The sequence below is a fragment of the Ovis canadensis genome, chromosome 12 (assembly GCF_042477335.2).
Source record: "Ovis canadensis isolate MfBH-ARS-UI-01 breed Bighorn chromosome 12, ARS-UI_OviCan_v2, whole genome shotgun sequence".
NCBI lineage: Eukaryota > Metazoa > Chordata > Mammalia > Artiodactyla > Bovidae > Ovis > Ovis canadensis.
In genome coordinates this window covers 72,283,770-72,300,382 of record NC_091256.1, presented here as the reverse complement: position 1 = coordinate 72,300,382, position 16,613 = coordinate 72,283,770, and the positions used below count along the sequence as shown (strand labels likewise).

General features: G+C 40.3%; 1 protein-coding gene across 2 annotated transcripts in view; it reads left to right on the top strand.

The window, feature by feature from the left end:
- ACBD6 (acyl-CoA binding domain containing 6) overlaps window positions 1–15,599 on the top strand; it is a 210,067-nt gene extending 194,468 nt beyond the window's left edge. Inside the window, exon 8 of one of the 2 annotated variants that reach the window (XR_011247789.1) lies at window positions 2,553–3,055. Coding sequence is in view for 1 of the 2 variants with exons in the window: in XM_069546199.1 (XP_069402300.1) it covers window positions 15,312–15,466 (155 nt within the window). In the remaining variant the exon portion in view is untranslated. Of the gene's footprint in view, window positions 1–2,552; window positions 3,056–15,311 lie in introns of those variants that run through there. The other variant, XM_069546199.1, reaches the window with a different exon arrangement.
- Window positions 15,600–16,613: the final 1,014 nt, after the last annotated feature.

Here is a 16,613-nt window from a genome sequence, read left to right as displayed (position 1 = left end):
GGTTTGTTTGTTTTTTAGATCACAAATAAGTGTTGGACTTTGACAAGTTATTTTTCTGCATCTATTGATATGATCATGTGATTTTTATTTTTTGCCTATTGATATGATGGATTACATTAACTGATTTTCAAGTGTTGAACTAGCCTTGCCCACCTGCAATTAATTCCTCTTGGTCATGGTGTATAATTCTTTTTATACATTGTTCAGTTCAATCTGTTAACATATTGTTAATAGATTTTGCATTTATGTTCACGAGTGATACCAGTCTGTAGTTTCCCCTTCCCCATTTTATAATGTCTTTATCTAGGTTTTGTTATCAGAGTAATTGTGGCCTCATAGAATGGTTTAGGAAGTATTCTCTCTGCTTCTACCTTCTGAAACAGATTGTAGAGAACTGGTATAATTTTTTCCTCAAATGTTTAGTAGAATTCACCAGTGAACCCATATGAGCCTTGTACTTTTTAGTATAAGAGGTTATTAATCATTTATTAAATTTCTTTACTAGGTAACAGGCCTATTCAGATTGCCAAAATTTACTAAAGAAAAAGTATACAAATTGTCTCTTTCAAGGAATTTGTCTAAGATGATCATATTTGTAGGCATTGAATTGTTTGCAGTATCCCTTTATTATCCTTTTTATGTCTATTGGACCTGTAGTGATGCTCCCTCTTTCATTTCTGATATTGATAATTTGTGTCCTTTTTCTTATTTACCTTGGCTAGAGGCACAATGCCAGAGAATGTTCAAACTACCATACAGTTGTGCTTATTTCACATGCTAGCAAGGTAATGCTCAATCCTTCAAGCTAGGCTTCAACAGTATACGAACCAAGAACTTCGAGATATACAAGCTAGATTTAGAAAAGGTAGAGGAACCAGAGATCAAATAGCCAACATCCATCGGATTATAGGAAAAGCAAGGAAATTTAAGAAAAAAAAAAAAATCTGCTTCATTGACTACACTAAAGCCTTTGACTATGTAGATCACAACAAACTATGGAAAATTCTTAAAGAGATGGGACTACCAGACCACCTGATCTGCCTCCTGAGAAACCTGAATGCAGGACAAGAAGCAACAGTTAGAACCTTATATGGAATAATAGACTAGTTCAAAATTGAAAAAGGAGTATCTCAAGGCCGTATATTGTCATCCTGCTTATTTAACTTATATGCAGAGTACATCATGCAAATTCTGGGCTGGATGAATCACAGACTGGAATCAAGATTGCCAGGAGAAATATCAATAATCTCAGGTATGCAGATGACACCACCCCAATGGCAGAAAGCAAAGAGGAACTAAAGAGCGTCTCGATGAAGGTGAAAGAGGAGAGTGAAAAAGTTGGCTTAAAACTCGACATTCAAAAACACTAAGATCATGGCATCCGGTTTCATCACTTCATGGCAAATAGATGGGGAAAAAGTGGAAACAGTTACAGATTTTATTTTCTCAGGCCCCAAAATCACTGTGGATAGTGACTGCAGCCATGAAATTAAAAGACACTTGCTCCTTGAAAGAAAGCTATGACAAACCTAAATGGCATATTAAAAAGTAGAGACATCACTTTGCCAACAAAGGTCTGTATAGTCAAAGCTCTGGTTTTTCCAATAGTAATGTATGGATGTGAAAGTTGGACCATAAAGAAGGCTGAATGCCAAAGAATCAATGCTTTCCAATTGTGGTGCTGGAGAAGACTCAAGAGTCCCTTAAACAGCAAGGAGATCAAACCACTCAAAGGAAATCAACCCTGAATATTCACTGGAAGGCCTGATGCTGAAGCTCCAATACTTTGGCCACTTGATGTGAAGATCCAACTCACTGGAAAAGACCCTGATGCTGGGAAAGATTAAGGGCAAGAAGAGAAGCAGGCAGCAGAGGATGAGATGGTTAGATAGTATCACTGAGTCAATAGAGAAAAGTCTGAGCAAACTCTGGGAGATAATGAAGGACAGGGAAGCCTGGCATGCTGTAGTCCATGGGGCTGCAAAATGTCAGACACAACTTAGTGACTGAACAATAACAAGAGGCATATTGCTTTTATTTGTCTTTTTCAAAAACTATTATTTGGTTGTATTGATTTTCTCTATTGCCTTGCTTTGAATTTCACTGACTTCTGGTATAATTCTTTTTTTTTCTTTCTTATGCTTACTTTGGATTTAATTTGCTCTTGATTTTTCCAGTTTGCTAAGGTGGGAATTTAGATTACTGGTTTTATATCTTTCTTCTTGTCTAATATCTGCATTCAATGCTGTAAATTTCCCTCTCTAAGCACTGCTTTTGATGCATCCCTCATACTTTGATAAGTTGTGTTTTCATTTTCATTAGTTCAAAATATTTTTAATTTCTTTGTTTTCTTTGAACAATATATTATTATTTACTACAAGTTTTACTATAAAAATATAGAAATTGAAGCAGTATGATATTGGTGTAAATAAAGTATATAGGTCAATGAAACATGATAAATAACCTAGGAATAGACCAGCCTGCTGCTGCTACTGCTAAGATGCTTCAGTCGTGTCCGACTCTGTGCAACCCCATAGACTGCAGCCCACCAGGCTCTGTCCCTGGGATTCTCCAGGCAAGAATACTGGAATAGGTTGCCATTTCCTTCTCCAATGCATGCATGCATGCTAAGTCACTTCAGTCGTGTCCAACTCTGTGTAACCCTATGGACAGCAGCCCACCAGGCTCCTCTGTCCACAGGATTCTCTAGGCAAGAATACTGAAGTGGGTTGCCGTTTCCTTCTCCAGTAGACCAGCCTATACATGGGTAAATGATTTGTGACAGAAGTATCAGGGTAAGTCAGTGGAGGAAAGGATTGGCTATATAACAAATGGTGCTATAACAGTTGGACATACCCATACATGCTGGGGTGAAAACCAGCCTCAACTGTTTCCTCATACCCTTCACAAAAATTACCTTGAAATGGATCAGAGACCAATACATAAGAGCTAAAATATAAAGGACTAGAAGAAAATGTGGAAGGACATCTTGTGATCTTGAGATAGAGAAACACTTCTTATATAGGACACAAAAAGCATAAAACATAAAAGAAAACAATGGGACTTCATTCAAAATTAAAGATTCTTACTCTTCAAAAGATACTCTTGATAGAAGACAAGTCACAGAGTGGGAAAATGTATTTATGAAACATTTGGGGAAAAACTTATATCCAAGAATTTTAAAAGAATAATTCTAAATTTATAAAAAGAAACTCCAATTAATAAATGGATGGAAGATTTGAAGAGATAAATCACCAAAGGTAAGTGATTGGCAAAAAAGCATATAAAAAGATGTTCTTCATTAGATTTTAGGGAAATGAAAATTAAAAACCACAATAAGAAGCCCTGACTATACTACATAGTATCTATACTATAGGTACTATAAACCTGACCAGAATGGCTAAAAAGAATTTTAGTAATAGTAACAAGTGCTGACAAGGATACAGAGCAGTTGGTGGGAATACAAACTTTGGAAGTTTGGTAGTTTCTTGTAGAACTTAGATAGTCATTTGCCATGTGACTCAGCAATCCCACTCCTGTTATTTACCCAAAAGATGTGAAAACATAAAAGATCCACACAAAGACATGTATCCAAGGGTTCATAGGATCTTTATTTGTAATGGCCAAAAACTGGACACAACCCACATGCCTACATATATTTATACAATGGAATACAGCAATAAAAAGGAAAGTGCTACTTATGCATGCAGCAACATGGATGAATCTCCAGAGCATCACACCCAGTGAAAGAAGCCAGACACAAAAGACTATATGCTCTATGATTTCTGAATTTCTGGAGAAGGCAAAACCTAAAGACAGAAATCAGGTCAGTGGTTGCCAGGGGCTATGGGTGGCGTAAAAGGATTGACTGCAGAGAGGCAGGAGGGAACTTTCAGGGGTTATGAACAGATCTTCTGTCTCTATTGAATAGTAGCTACACAAGTAGACACATTGCCAGAATTTACCAAATTTTTAAGAAGAATATTAACTTCAATAAAACAAAAAGATGGCGGGTAGGGCAGGGAATCTTGTTCTATATGTTAACTGGCACAATCCAAAACAGATGAAGAATCTGGGAGGGACAAGATGGCAGAGTAGAAGGAGCTTGAGTTCACCTCTTCTCAGTTCAGTTCAGTCACTCAGTCGTGTCCGACTCTTTGCGACCCCATGAATTGCGGCACGCCAGGCCTCCCTGTCCAATACCAACTCCCAGAGTTCACTCAAACTCATGTCCATCGAGTCGGTGATGCCATCCAGACATCTCATCCTCTGTCATCCCCTTCTCCTCCTGCTCCCAATCCCTCCCAGCATCAGGGTCTTTTCAAATGAGTCAACTCTTCGCATGAGGTGGCCAAACTACTGGAGTTTCAGCTTTAACATCATTCCTTCCAAAGAACACCCAGGGCTGATCTCCTTCAGAATGGACTGGTTGGATCTCCTTGCAGTCCAAGGGACTCTCAAGAGTCTTCTCCAATGCCACAGTTCAAAACCATCAATTCTTCGGCGCTCAGCTTTCTTCACAGTCCAACTCTCACATCCATACATGACCACTGGAAAAACCATAGCCTTGAATATACGGACCTTTGTTGGCAAAGTAATGTCTCTGCTTTTGAATATGGTGTCTAGGTTGGTCATAACTTTCCTTCCAAGGGGTAAGCATCTTAATTTCATGGCTGCAGTCACCATCTGCAGTGATTTTGGAGCCCAAAAAAATAAAGTCTGACACCGTTTTCCCATCTATTTCCCATGAAGTGATGGGACCGGATGCCATGATCTTCGTTTTCTGAATGTTGAGCTTTAAGCCAACTTTTTCACTCTCCTCTTTCACTTGCATCAAGAGGCTTTTTAGTTCCTCTTCACTTTCTGCCATAAGGGTGGTGTCATCTGCATATCTGAGGTTATTGATATTTCTCCCGGCAGTCTTGATTCCAGCTTGTGCTTCCTTCAGCCCAGCATTTCTCTTGATGTACTCTGCATAGAAGTTAAATAAGCAGGGTGACAGTATACAGCCTTGATGTACTCCTTTTCCTATTAGGAACCAGTCTGTCCCATGTCCAGTTCTAACTATTGCTTCCTGACCTGCATACAGATTTCTCAAGAGGCAGGTCAGGTGGTCTGGTATTCCCATCTCTTTCAGAATTTTCCACAGTTTCTTGTGATCCACACAGTCAAAGGCTTTGGCATAGTCAATAAAGCAGAAATAGATGTTTTTCTGGAACTCTCTTGCTTTTTTCCGTGATCCAGCGGATGTTGGCAATTTGATCTCTGGTTCCTCTGCCTTTTCTAAAACCAGTTTGAACATCAGGGAGTTCATGGTTCACATATTGCTGAAGTCTGGCTTGGAGAATTTTGAGCGTTACATTACTAGCGTGTGAGATGAGTGCAATTGTGTGGTAGTTTGAGCATTCTTTGGCATTGCCTTTCTTTGAGATTGGAATGAAAACTGACCTTTTCTAGTCCTGTGGCCACTGCTGAGTTTTCCAAACTTGCTGGTATATTGAGTGCAGCACTTTCACAGCATCATCTTTCAGGATTTGAAACAGCTCAACTGGCATTCCATCACCTCCACTAGCTTTGTTCATAGTGATGCTTTCGAAGGCCCACTTGACTTCACATTCCAAGATGTCTGGCTCTAGATTAGTGATCACATCATCGTGATTATCTGGGTCGTGAAGATCTTTTTTGTACAGTTCTTCCATGTATTCTTGCCACCTCTTCTTAATATCTTCTGCTTCTGTTAGGTCCATACCATTTCTGTCCTTTATCGAGCCCATCTTTGCATGAAATGTTCCCTTGGTATCTCTAATTTTCTTGAAGAGAGCTCTAGTCTTTCCCATTCTGTTGTTTTCCTCTATTTCTTTGCATTGATTGCTGAAGAAGGCTTTCTTATCTCTTCTTGCTATTCTTTGGAACTCTGCATTTAGATGCCTATATCTTTCCTTTTCACTTCTCTTCTCTTCACAGCTATTTGTAAGGCCTCCCCAGACAGCCATTTTGCTTTTTTGCATTTCTTTTCCATGGGGACGGTCTTGATCCCTGTCTCCTATACAGTGTCACGAACCTCATTCCATAGTTCATCAGGCGCTCTATCTATCAGATCTAGGCCCTTAAATCTATTTCTCACTTCCACTGTATAATCATAAGGTGTTTGATTTAAGTCATACCTGAATGGTCTAGCGGTTTTCCCTACTTTCTTCAATTTAAGTCTGAATTTGACAATAAGGAGTTCATGATCTGAGCCACAGTCAGCTCCTGGTCTTGTTTTTGTTGATTGAATAGAGCTTCTCCATCTTTGGCTGCAAAGAATATAATCAATCTGATTTCGGTGTTGACCATCTGGTGATGTCCACATGTAGAGTCTTCTCATGTGTTGTTGGAAAAGGGTGTTTGCTATGACCAGTGCATTTTCTTGGCAAAACTCTATCAGTCTTTGCCCTGCTTCATTCTGCATTCCAAGGCCAAATTTGCCTGTTACTCCAGGTGTTTCTTGACTTCCTACTTTTTCATTCCAGTCCCCTATAATGAAAAGGACATCTTTTGGGGGTGTTAGTTCTAAAAGGTCTTTTAGGTCTTCATAAAACCGTTTAACTTCAGTTTCTTCAGCGTTACTGGTTGGGGCATAGACTTGGATAACTGAGATATTGAATGGTTTGCCTTGGAGACGAACAGAGATCATTCCGTCGTTTTTGAGATTGCATCCAAGTACTGCATTTCGGACTCTTTTGTTGACCATGATGGCTACTTCATTTCTTCTAAGGGATTCCTGCCCGCAGTAGTAGATGTAACGGTCATCTGAGTTAAATTCACCCATTCCAGTCCATTTTAGTTCGCTGATTCCTAGAATGTCAACGTTCACCCTTGCCATCTCCTGTTTGACCACTTCCAATTTGCCTTGATTCATGGACCTGACATTCCAGGTTCCTATGCAATATTGCTCTTTACAGCATCAGATCTTGCTTCTGTTGCCAGTCACATCCACAGCTGGGTATTGTTTTTGCTTTGGCTCCATCCCTTCATTCTTTCTGGAGTTATTTCTCCACTGATCTCCAGTAGCATATTGGGCACCTAATGACCTGGGGAGTTCCTCTTTTGGTATCCTATCATTTTGCCTTTTCATACTGTTGATGGGGTTCTCAAGGCAAGAATACTGAAGTGGCTTGCCATTCCCTTCTCCAGTGGACCACATTTTGTCAGGCCTCTCCACCATGACCATCAGGCTCAGAGGTATGTTAATGAGGAAACACTTTATCGGCCATAAGTGTTATCCTTTATGCCCCGCTGTCACACAAACATTGTACATATGCTTTAAGCAGTCAACTGAAAGCCAGCAGTGCTACACATCATGAGTAGTCATACTGTGTAACAACTTGACTGGACAGTTTTTTCCCATCCTGAACATTGGGATCAAAAGTATGGTTAGAAGCAAACAATAACTTTCCATTAGAAATCACTGTTACCAAAATCAGATCAACATTCCAGGAGAACTTTATTTTCTTAACAGAAAAAACAAATTTACTCTTGCATCAGTTTACTGTTAATAATAACAAAATTCATTTACCCAAAGAAATTCAGTCTAATCTTAATCCTGATAGCATACAAAAGTCATTTCTCAAAGTTCCTTTTTCACAAACCTTTCATTATTTTCTGGATCCAAACAGATTTGTCCCTTTTTTCCCCAACAACCAACTGTAGGGAAAAATCATCATTTTTCCTTAACAACAGTATATCCAGTCTTTATACCTTCTCTTCACCAACAACATATCTCCTACTTGCTTTACACACTGAAATGGTTCCCTAATCATTTTTATGTATCACAATTTTTAACCCTTGAAAACCTGAACAAAACCAAGAACAAGGGGTTGAAATATTATGCCAGCATTTTCTGATTGGTAAACTTGAGAACATATTTTATTACCTCTAAAGACATACATTTTTCATAGCACAATTTCCAAGCACTCTTAGTTTCCCTCTTGGTCTTGCAAGAAGGCAAAAGTAGATAAATTTAGGTTTGTTTGATTTGTAAACACTTACCTTTTTTAAACCAATAGAGCTCCTTTACAAGTTAATCTCAGCAATATTATCCAAAAACACATCTTGAGACATACAAACATCCAGAGATCTTTGTTTCATCTTTTTATATTTCACGAATTAGCCTTTGCAATTAAACTTATCAGTTTATGAATAACAGAACAGTCAAATTTATACAGTCGATTTTAAAAACCTGCTTTTTGTTTTTCCCCTTTCTCCACCTCCCCAATTTGGCTTAAAGTTTTCTGATTAACCCAGGGCTGAACTCCGAGGCAAAGTGGGTTGTGTTTGTATTTCAAGGTCATGATGAGTTAACTTCAAGTTTTCTCCTAGGCATATTTTTGTTTTCTCAGGATTAGAGTTCTTGGGGGGCGGATTCTATCAAGCTAGCTTTCTCTAACTGCATATACAAAAAGAACCAGATTTGGAATATCAAGAGTTTCATCTTAACCAGTTTTTTCCAGAATCTAAAGAACACTATTGCCATATGTTAGTTTAAAAAAAAAAAAAAACCTTTAGTCATAGTTTCATAGCTTGAATTTTTCTTAATGAATTGAACCTGAATTTCTCATTTTACAAAAGACAAAGATACTAGTCACACAGATGGAATACATATTCACACACCAAAAAACAGATCTGTCACAAACCATCTTTGAGGGTGACTGGTACAGAATCCCAAAAAAACACTTCCCCAGCACAAATGGTTCTCAATGGTAGCTGGACATCAGATCCAATTGGCAAAATGCCCAAATGACACTCAGTGCCCAGAAGCAGTCCTCAACAGTAGACAGATGTCAGAACCAGTTGGCAAGATGCCCAGATAGCACTTGGTGTGCACATACAGTTCTCAATGTCATGCACATATCAGAACCAAATGGCAAGAATGCCCCAAGAGTACTTCATACTCACAAATGGGAAGGTTGCCCGGCACACACCAGTGGACTTATCCCATTTTGGAGCTCGTCACCTCATCCCCAATGCATGTTTCCATTCCAACAAGGAAAAGTGTAGGCTGGCAGCTAGTGCCAACAGGGGAGAAACAGGGAGGATCCTCAAAACAAATGGTTTTGGCAGCTGCTGGGAACGTCCCCCAAATCCCCTTTTCGGAGCCAGCTAGTCACGAGCAGCAGGCTCATACACTGTAAGGCCATGAGAAACCCAGGAGAGCCAGGTGTCATCAAAGCACAAGAGCTGCAGCAGTCAGCCCCACGCTGGGAGACAAAAAACTTACTGAAAGTGGGGGTCTCGCTGGTCACCCTCAAAAGCCTACAAAGCGACCAGATTGGTAGCAAGGTAAGTTTGCTTGAGTTTGGATGCCAGCAACCTGGAAGGGATGGAGGGCAGACATCTGTCAAAAAGCCAACTCCCCCGACCCCCTGCCACAATGAAATTAGGGGGCAAGAGCTTTTATAGACAGAAGGAGGGGGGCTACAGGCAGAAACAGTACAGTCAGCTCTGACAGTCATCTTGAAATCGGTCATCGGTGGTCTAACCAGCATCATCTTGATTGTTTTTCAATACAGTTAATCTTCAGTCCCAGGGTTGGTTTGTTTCCATTTCTTTAAAGCCAGTTCCCAGAGTTGTAGGGGCTTACCAGGTGGTACTAATGGTAAAGAACCAGCCTCCTATCAACACAGGAGACATAAGAGACCCAGGTTCGATCCCTGGGTCGGGAAGATACCCTGGAGGAGATGGCAAGCCACTCCAGTACTCTTGCCTGGAGAATCCCTTGGACAGAGGAACCTGGCAGGCTACAGTCCACAGGGCCGCAAACAGTTGGTCAGAACTGAAGGGACTGAGCGTGCACATATCACGGCTACAATCTGGTCATGTAATTAACTTCTCCCACCTGTGGGGGTTTTCAGCATCTATAACGTAACTCACAGGATATGGCTCAGAGTATTGTCTACAGCCCTCAAGAAGGAACTGAAGGTCCCTGACTATGTTTAATGAATACATTATTATTATTTGGTCTCCTTTGACCTTTTTCTTTTGTTTCCACATGTTCACATTTCTCTGATTAAAGGTATTTGAAGTTTTCCACAGGTAAAAGGCAGGCAGAGGACAAGGCGGGGAGGGGTTGCAAGTGTCACAGGGTCCTGCTCTGTTTCAGTGAGATATTTGGATGGTCACCTACTGTGGGCCAGAATTACGTTAAGCATCTGAACTTTATTGTTGAATTTGAGTGGTACACATCCACCCTGGACCCTCATCAGATCATGGCCAGTAACATGAAGAAACATTCCTTTGGTATCTTGACATAGTTGAAAAGGGCTTGGTCAAAAGATACACTAAGAAACAACAAATGTGAGATGTACACAGATTCTGGGTTCCTAGAGAATCATGGATTATACGTTATAGCTCACACTGTCATCAGGAAACTCACCCAACATAGGTTTGTAAAATTACATCAGTGGTGAGATAAGGAAGTTGGAAAAAGTAGTGACTGGTAAGGTTGAGTTACGATTAGTCTCAAATGGGAGCAATTCATCTGATTCTAACAGGCTCCCCTAGTATGCTAAAAGCCACTGATCCTCAGACTATACTTTGCATGGCAAACTCATAGACCTCCTTGACACCAGTTTAAAAAGGAAAAAACAGAATTGGATCTAAGCCACACATGTAGTTGGCATTAGAACCTGCCAGCCAAGGTGCATGATCTCACCAGAAAAGTAATCATTTATAGAGGGAAAAGACCAAGCCAGCCCTGAGGCTCAGAACATGAGGAAGATGGAGCCTGGGGTTGAGGAGTCTGGAAACATGTGTGTTGTGTTAGTTGCTCAGTCGTGTCTGGCTCTTTACGACCCCACAGACTATAGCCCTCCAGGCTCCTCTATAGAAATGAAAATAGAGAAAGAATGGGCAGCAGTCATAGAAATAGCAACAACGTTGTTCAACCAAATAAATAACCCTTGTTTGAAAAGCAGAGAAGGTAGCCTGGATATTTGAAGTCAGTCCCGGAAACGCCAGATGCAGGACACTAGACTCAGGCACAGAAAAAGGCAAACTTCAAAGTCTTAACAACAAGCAACGGAAAGAAACCAGCGCAGGCAAACCAACAATGTAAAACAAATGTCCAGAGGCAACCAGGTGGAGTCCCAGAAGTAGGAAGTAAACTTACCTGTTTCATGTTCAGCTTCCAGAAGGAACTGAGCTAGCAAAATCAGTGTCCTAGTCTCAGAGGAAATAGCGTGTCCAGCAAGGAATCCAAGAAGAGATGAGGTGTAGGAGCTGGAAAACTCAGCAAAGGCAGACAAAGTCATGTCTGCTACCCGCATCAAATCCGATGTAAAGTTACGTCATACGAAACCAATGAGAGGCCTGTATTCCTTCCTACACTTTAAGTGGCTCTAGCTGTGAAAATTGGCAAATAGCTTGAGGGAGGAGGCACGCTGGTAGAGCCCTGAGTCTGAAAGTGAGGTCCCTGATCTGCAGTATCAGCATCACTTGGGAACCTGTTAGGAAATGTAAATTCTCGGTCCTGCTCCAAACCTACCAATCAGAAACTGTGGGGTGATGCCTCCAGGTGATTCTGATACACGCTCACTGCAGTAGTTGAAAGCATGGTGGAGAGATAAGGCCAGGTGTGGTAAAGGACAGTCATTGTAAGTAGGTTTGCTAATGGTGCTTTTAAAGAGCTAGTGAAGAGTAAAGTCTGTTTACAGGAAGAAGAAAACCCAGTAAAGATAATGTAGAATAATAATAAAATATGTTCGGTGATTCACAACAACAAAAACCAAAGTGGATGAATGTAAATTGTAGTAAAAAATACAGGTGAAAATTTAATAACTGGTATTAACAATCTTTGCCTCTAAAGCTTTTTATTTCCTGGACACATAAATGTGTCTATTCGTAAGGACACTGTCTCTTTCAAAAGTATTTCTCTAGCATGGTAAGGGAAACCACCTTAGGTAGGTAACTCTTTGGCCAAGCAAATCATGTAATATAAACATGTAACAGGGTATTCAGAAAAATTGCTAAAATTCCTGATCCAAAACCATTCATCTTCGGAAAGTCACACAGTATGATGAAAATGGAGGTTGTTGTTCAGTCAGTGAGTCGTGTCCGACTCTTTGCAACCCCATGCCCTGCAGTACACCAGGCTTCCCTGTCCTTCACTATCTATCTCCCAGTTTGCACAGACTCATGTCCATTGAATCAGTGATGCCAGTCAACCATGTCATCCTCTGTCGCCCCTTTTCCTCCCACCCTCAATCTTTTCCAGTATCAGGGTCTTTTCCAAATTCCGAAAAATGGAGGTAGCAGTGTATATGGGATGGGTGGGTTGTTGGTTTCTTTTTTCATATTCAAATTTTACCTTCTTGTCTGACCTTATCAATATAGACATCCCCCAACACCACATATTTATCATGTCCCAAACCAATATTATTTCTCCCCCTCAATAATTTTCTGCTTCTGTTTCTCTCCAAAAACTGCTCCTCTTCCTTCTTTTGATTCCTTATTTTAGAGATGTCAGCCACATCTATGCATTCTCCAAGACTAGAAACATAGGTGTCTTCTTGATTCTTCTTATTCTTTTGCCCATTGTTCTTTTGGATTGATTTGTTCAAAGTTGTTTGTTTTTTTTAGTATTAAGGACATTAGCTCTTGTCTGTGTTATATAGGTCAGTGTTTCCCAGTTTATGGTTTATTTTTGTATATCAGATTTTCATGTGTGTGTGCTATAGCTGTTTTAAATTTTTATGTGTTCAAATTTATCAGTTTTAGGTTTCTATATAATCAAATTTATCAGTAGTTTTCTTTATCTATCAAGGATAGAAGTATTCAGACTGTTTCATTCAGTAAGCATTATGATGACAGGTCTTGGGCCTAAGAACTTTTCAAAAGTCTATAAAAATACTTGAAATCTGAAACAAAATATTTTCACTCCAGAAAAAAAGTGCAAAATATAAATAGTGAAATGTTTAACTAGGTATCTACATATATGACATTATATCAACCTCATTAATTATTAAATTTTTCATTCACAAACTTTTTTTTGAAGTACATCTGTATTTTGCTGTGTCCTACCTGAATTTCAATGGCTCTCAAATTCAGTACTTTCTTTATACTCCTGCCAACACTAGCTAATTTCAAGTGCCCTAAAGGACTACCACAGTCTCCTTAACTGTTCTGCCTGCCACAGATATTTAGGTTCTCCAGGTGACTCCAGAATTATCATTCTAACTCAGAGCTGAGATTGTGCTACTCCTCTCCTCCTAAGTGCCAAACTTCTCAGTGTGGCTTTCAAGACTTTGTATAATTTGACTTAAATCCAGACTCTCTGCTTTTGACTCTCTGTGTTGCTTCTCCGGGCCAGCAGACAGTTCCCTCAGCATTCCCCATCCTCTCCTCCTCCTATTAATGCTGTTTTCTCACTCTGCAATGCCTTTCCTTCTCAGTTTATCTGGAATTTTACTCCGTCCTCGAAGCTCAGCATTCATACCACCTACTTGTGTGTTTTTCCTGATCCTTCAACTTCCTTCTCCTCTCTTCCACCCTTCTCACCTGTCACGTGTGTGTGTGTGTGTGTGTCCCTGTCTGCCACAGTGTTTGTTATATTCATCCTTCTAAATTCCTCAGAGCAGGAGTCTTACCTGTATCTTTGATAGAACTGGTATAGTATGTATTCAGTAAAACACTCCTTGACTCAAACCCCTTACCCTTCTTGTTCTCCCTTTGTTTTCAAACCTTTTGTTGTTGCCATTGTGTAATATATCACACTACAGAATTGTATATAAAACAGATATGAAAATTTTTAAATGTAGCTTTAAAAAATTGTACCTACCACATAGTTTAAGAAAGTGAAAAAAAAGTGAACACTGCTGATATCTTTGAAACCCCATGTATGCCTACCCAATTACATGGACTTCCCTACAGGGCCCCCAGATTAACACTCAAATTTTATATCACTGTCTTCCCTTATAGTTTCATTACAGCTTTGTGTCTCTGAACAATGAGTTTAGTTTTGTCTGCTTTTAAAATTTTAAGTGGAAACATACTGTGTGTGTTCTTCTGACTTGCCTTTTTTCCTTCAGCCTTAAGACCTGGAGATAAACTCATATCATGTGAAACTACAGTTCATTAGTTTTCCTTGTTGTGTGGGGATTTCATTGTCTGTGTAAACAGTGTTTTATTTTTACATGTTATTCTCAATGGGTGTTTGGGTTGTTTGCATTTGGGGTCTTTCACAGATAGGGCTACTGTATGTCCATTCTTGCAGGTATGTCCTGGAGAACATACACAAAGGTTTCTGAAGGGTATATAACTAGGAGTAGAATTGCTGGGTCCAACGGTGGGCATTTGTTTAGGTTTAACGTGTAATGCCAACTGGTTGTCCAAAGTGAGGCGTGGTGTATGCTCCCCACAGTCCAGAGGAGAGCCCCGCCTTGCTCCAGGCCTGCCCCATGCTTGGTATTGTCTCAGGTTTTGGTTTTCAGCTATCTAGTGGGTATGAAGTTTTTTATTTCCATGATTACTAATGTGGTTGCTCATCTTTTCATATGTTTATTGCCGCTTAGTTTGCCATTTCTGCCGATAGCCTAGTTGTCTCGGCGCCATACAATTTAATGGAGCTTTGTTTCCTCCCTGATCTTCGATGCCAGCATTGTCGAAAATCAAGTTTCTCTACATGTGCACAAGAATGGACAGCTTTCTTCTAGCCTTTTGGTCTGGGGGCAATACTGTAGCACCTTCATGATAAGTTTTGATGTCTGTGGGTCCTTTTCCTCTTCACACACCTTGTGTGATTGGTGCCTTTGTGTGTTTGTTTTCTTTAGAGGGATGGTCTGATCACTAGGCCACTGTTTTTGTTTTTGTTTAACTAATTTTAAAGTTCAGTTAGTTACCCACTTACTCCCTCTTCAAAGAAAAAAGCTTTTTCTTCGACATTTACAGTGTTTTTAGCCTTTTGACTTTGCTTACAAACATATCATGAAGTAAAAGAAATACTTCAACTAGTGTTTGTTCCTTCCCTTCATTCCCATCCTGAAGAATAGAGCCTAAAACCCTCACAATTTTAAAAAATGTCTTTGTCTGACGGTCGGCTTCCGGGCAAACACAGGGGTAAATTTGATTTTCTTACTGAACTGAACTGGACTGAACACCAGCAAACCCACTGTCACAGCACTGTTTCATCCCAAGGCCTGATCACCCCCAGTCTGTCACGTTGCTCGTTTTTCAGGATTTCTTATCGCTCAGCACTTGCCTTTCCCGCTGAAGTCTAGTGGTTTCTCTTTGTCTCACAGTAACCTGGTCTCCATATTTGTCGATTTCCCCATCAGCTGCTGCCTGTGAGTTTTTGGACATTGTGGAGCTGCTGCTCCAGTCTGGGGCCGACCCCACGATCCGAGACCAGGACGGCTGCCTGCCAGAGGAGGTGACAGGGTGCAAAGCGGTTACTTTGATGTTACAGCAGCACACGACAGGCAAGGCTTAATCAAAAGACTGGAAAACTACGTTTGACAACAGCACAGGGCTCCAGCGGTGGAAGAAAACTGCAAAAATGACACGTCTTTTGCCCCCATCTTTGGTATATGTTGGCTAATAAAATCAGTTGTGAGGAACTGGAATTTTGAAGTCTCAGCGATTCATTCTACTTGCATCCATTCTGGCGAGTTCCGTTTTGGTGATGAACATGTGTACTGTGCATAATACAATCCAGTTCTGCTGAGCGTGCTCTGAAATTTATCACTGTTCTAGAGGCTGGGAGAGGAGATGTGTCGTATTTCACAATATTAAACATGGCTGCTCTTTACACACACACACACACACACAGACACGGGAAATAGACCCAGCAGTACTACACTTACAATTAGAGAAAGTTCCATGAAATCCCAATATTGGCATGGAGCTCGGACAGTTTCCTGGCATTTGGTACAGCTGGTCTGAATAAGTAGCTAAAGTGTCTATTTGGGAAGCTAAAACAACCAGATTCACTGAAAACCTAAGAATCGTGGGCATTTTAGGATGGAAACACAAATTCTGAACAATTCACTGGTTAGGTCAGGATTCCTTACACTCACCTTCACAAAACAGGGAAGAACCTCCCTCAAGCCCTTGTCGTTGGCTATAATGTCCCTGTCCCATATGGCAGCAGTCTCTATAACTAGCTCAGGCCTCAACTGTTAGGCCTGTTGGGGTCTAACATGAAATAGCCATAATGCTCCAGTACTTAGGCGTGATAGAAGTTATTCCTGGAGAGCTTCTATTCTTTATTAAAAATATAAACAACTATACCACAGGTTTTATTTAAAGGACAGAAAAGTGTACCACTATTGAAACTGGCTCCCCTTTAAGCCTCAAGAACTCCATCTGGGGAGTTCCTTAACATTTACTACGTAAGGAAAGTATAGATAGTTGTCAGTGGAAGAAACAAGTTGAGATGCAGAGATGACCATTTAAAAGATCATTTTTCTAACATCACTCCTAAGATAACAAGGTATAAACTTGCTTAGTGGCGCCCTCAGCAATGGACGAGAGTTGCATTAACTCAGCCAGCCCCTCCAGAGCAGAAATGAGGCATATTAAATAATACTGCTTATTTTGTGATTTTTCTGATGTCTAATTTTCTGAGATGTAAACCA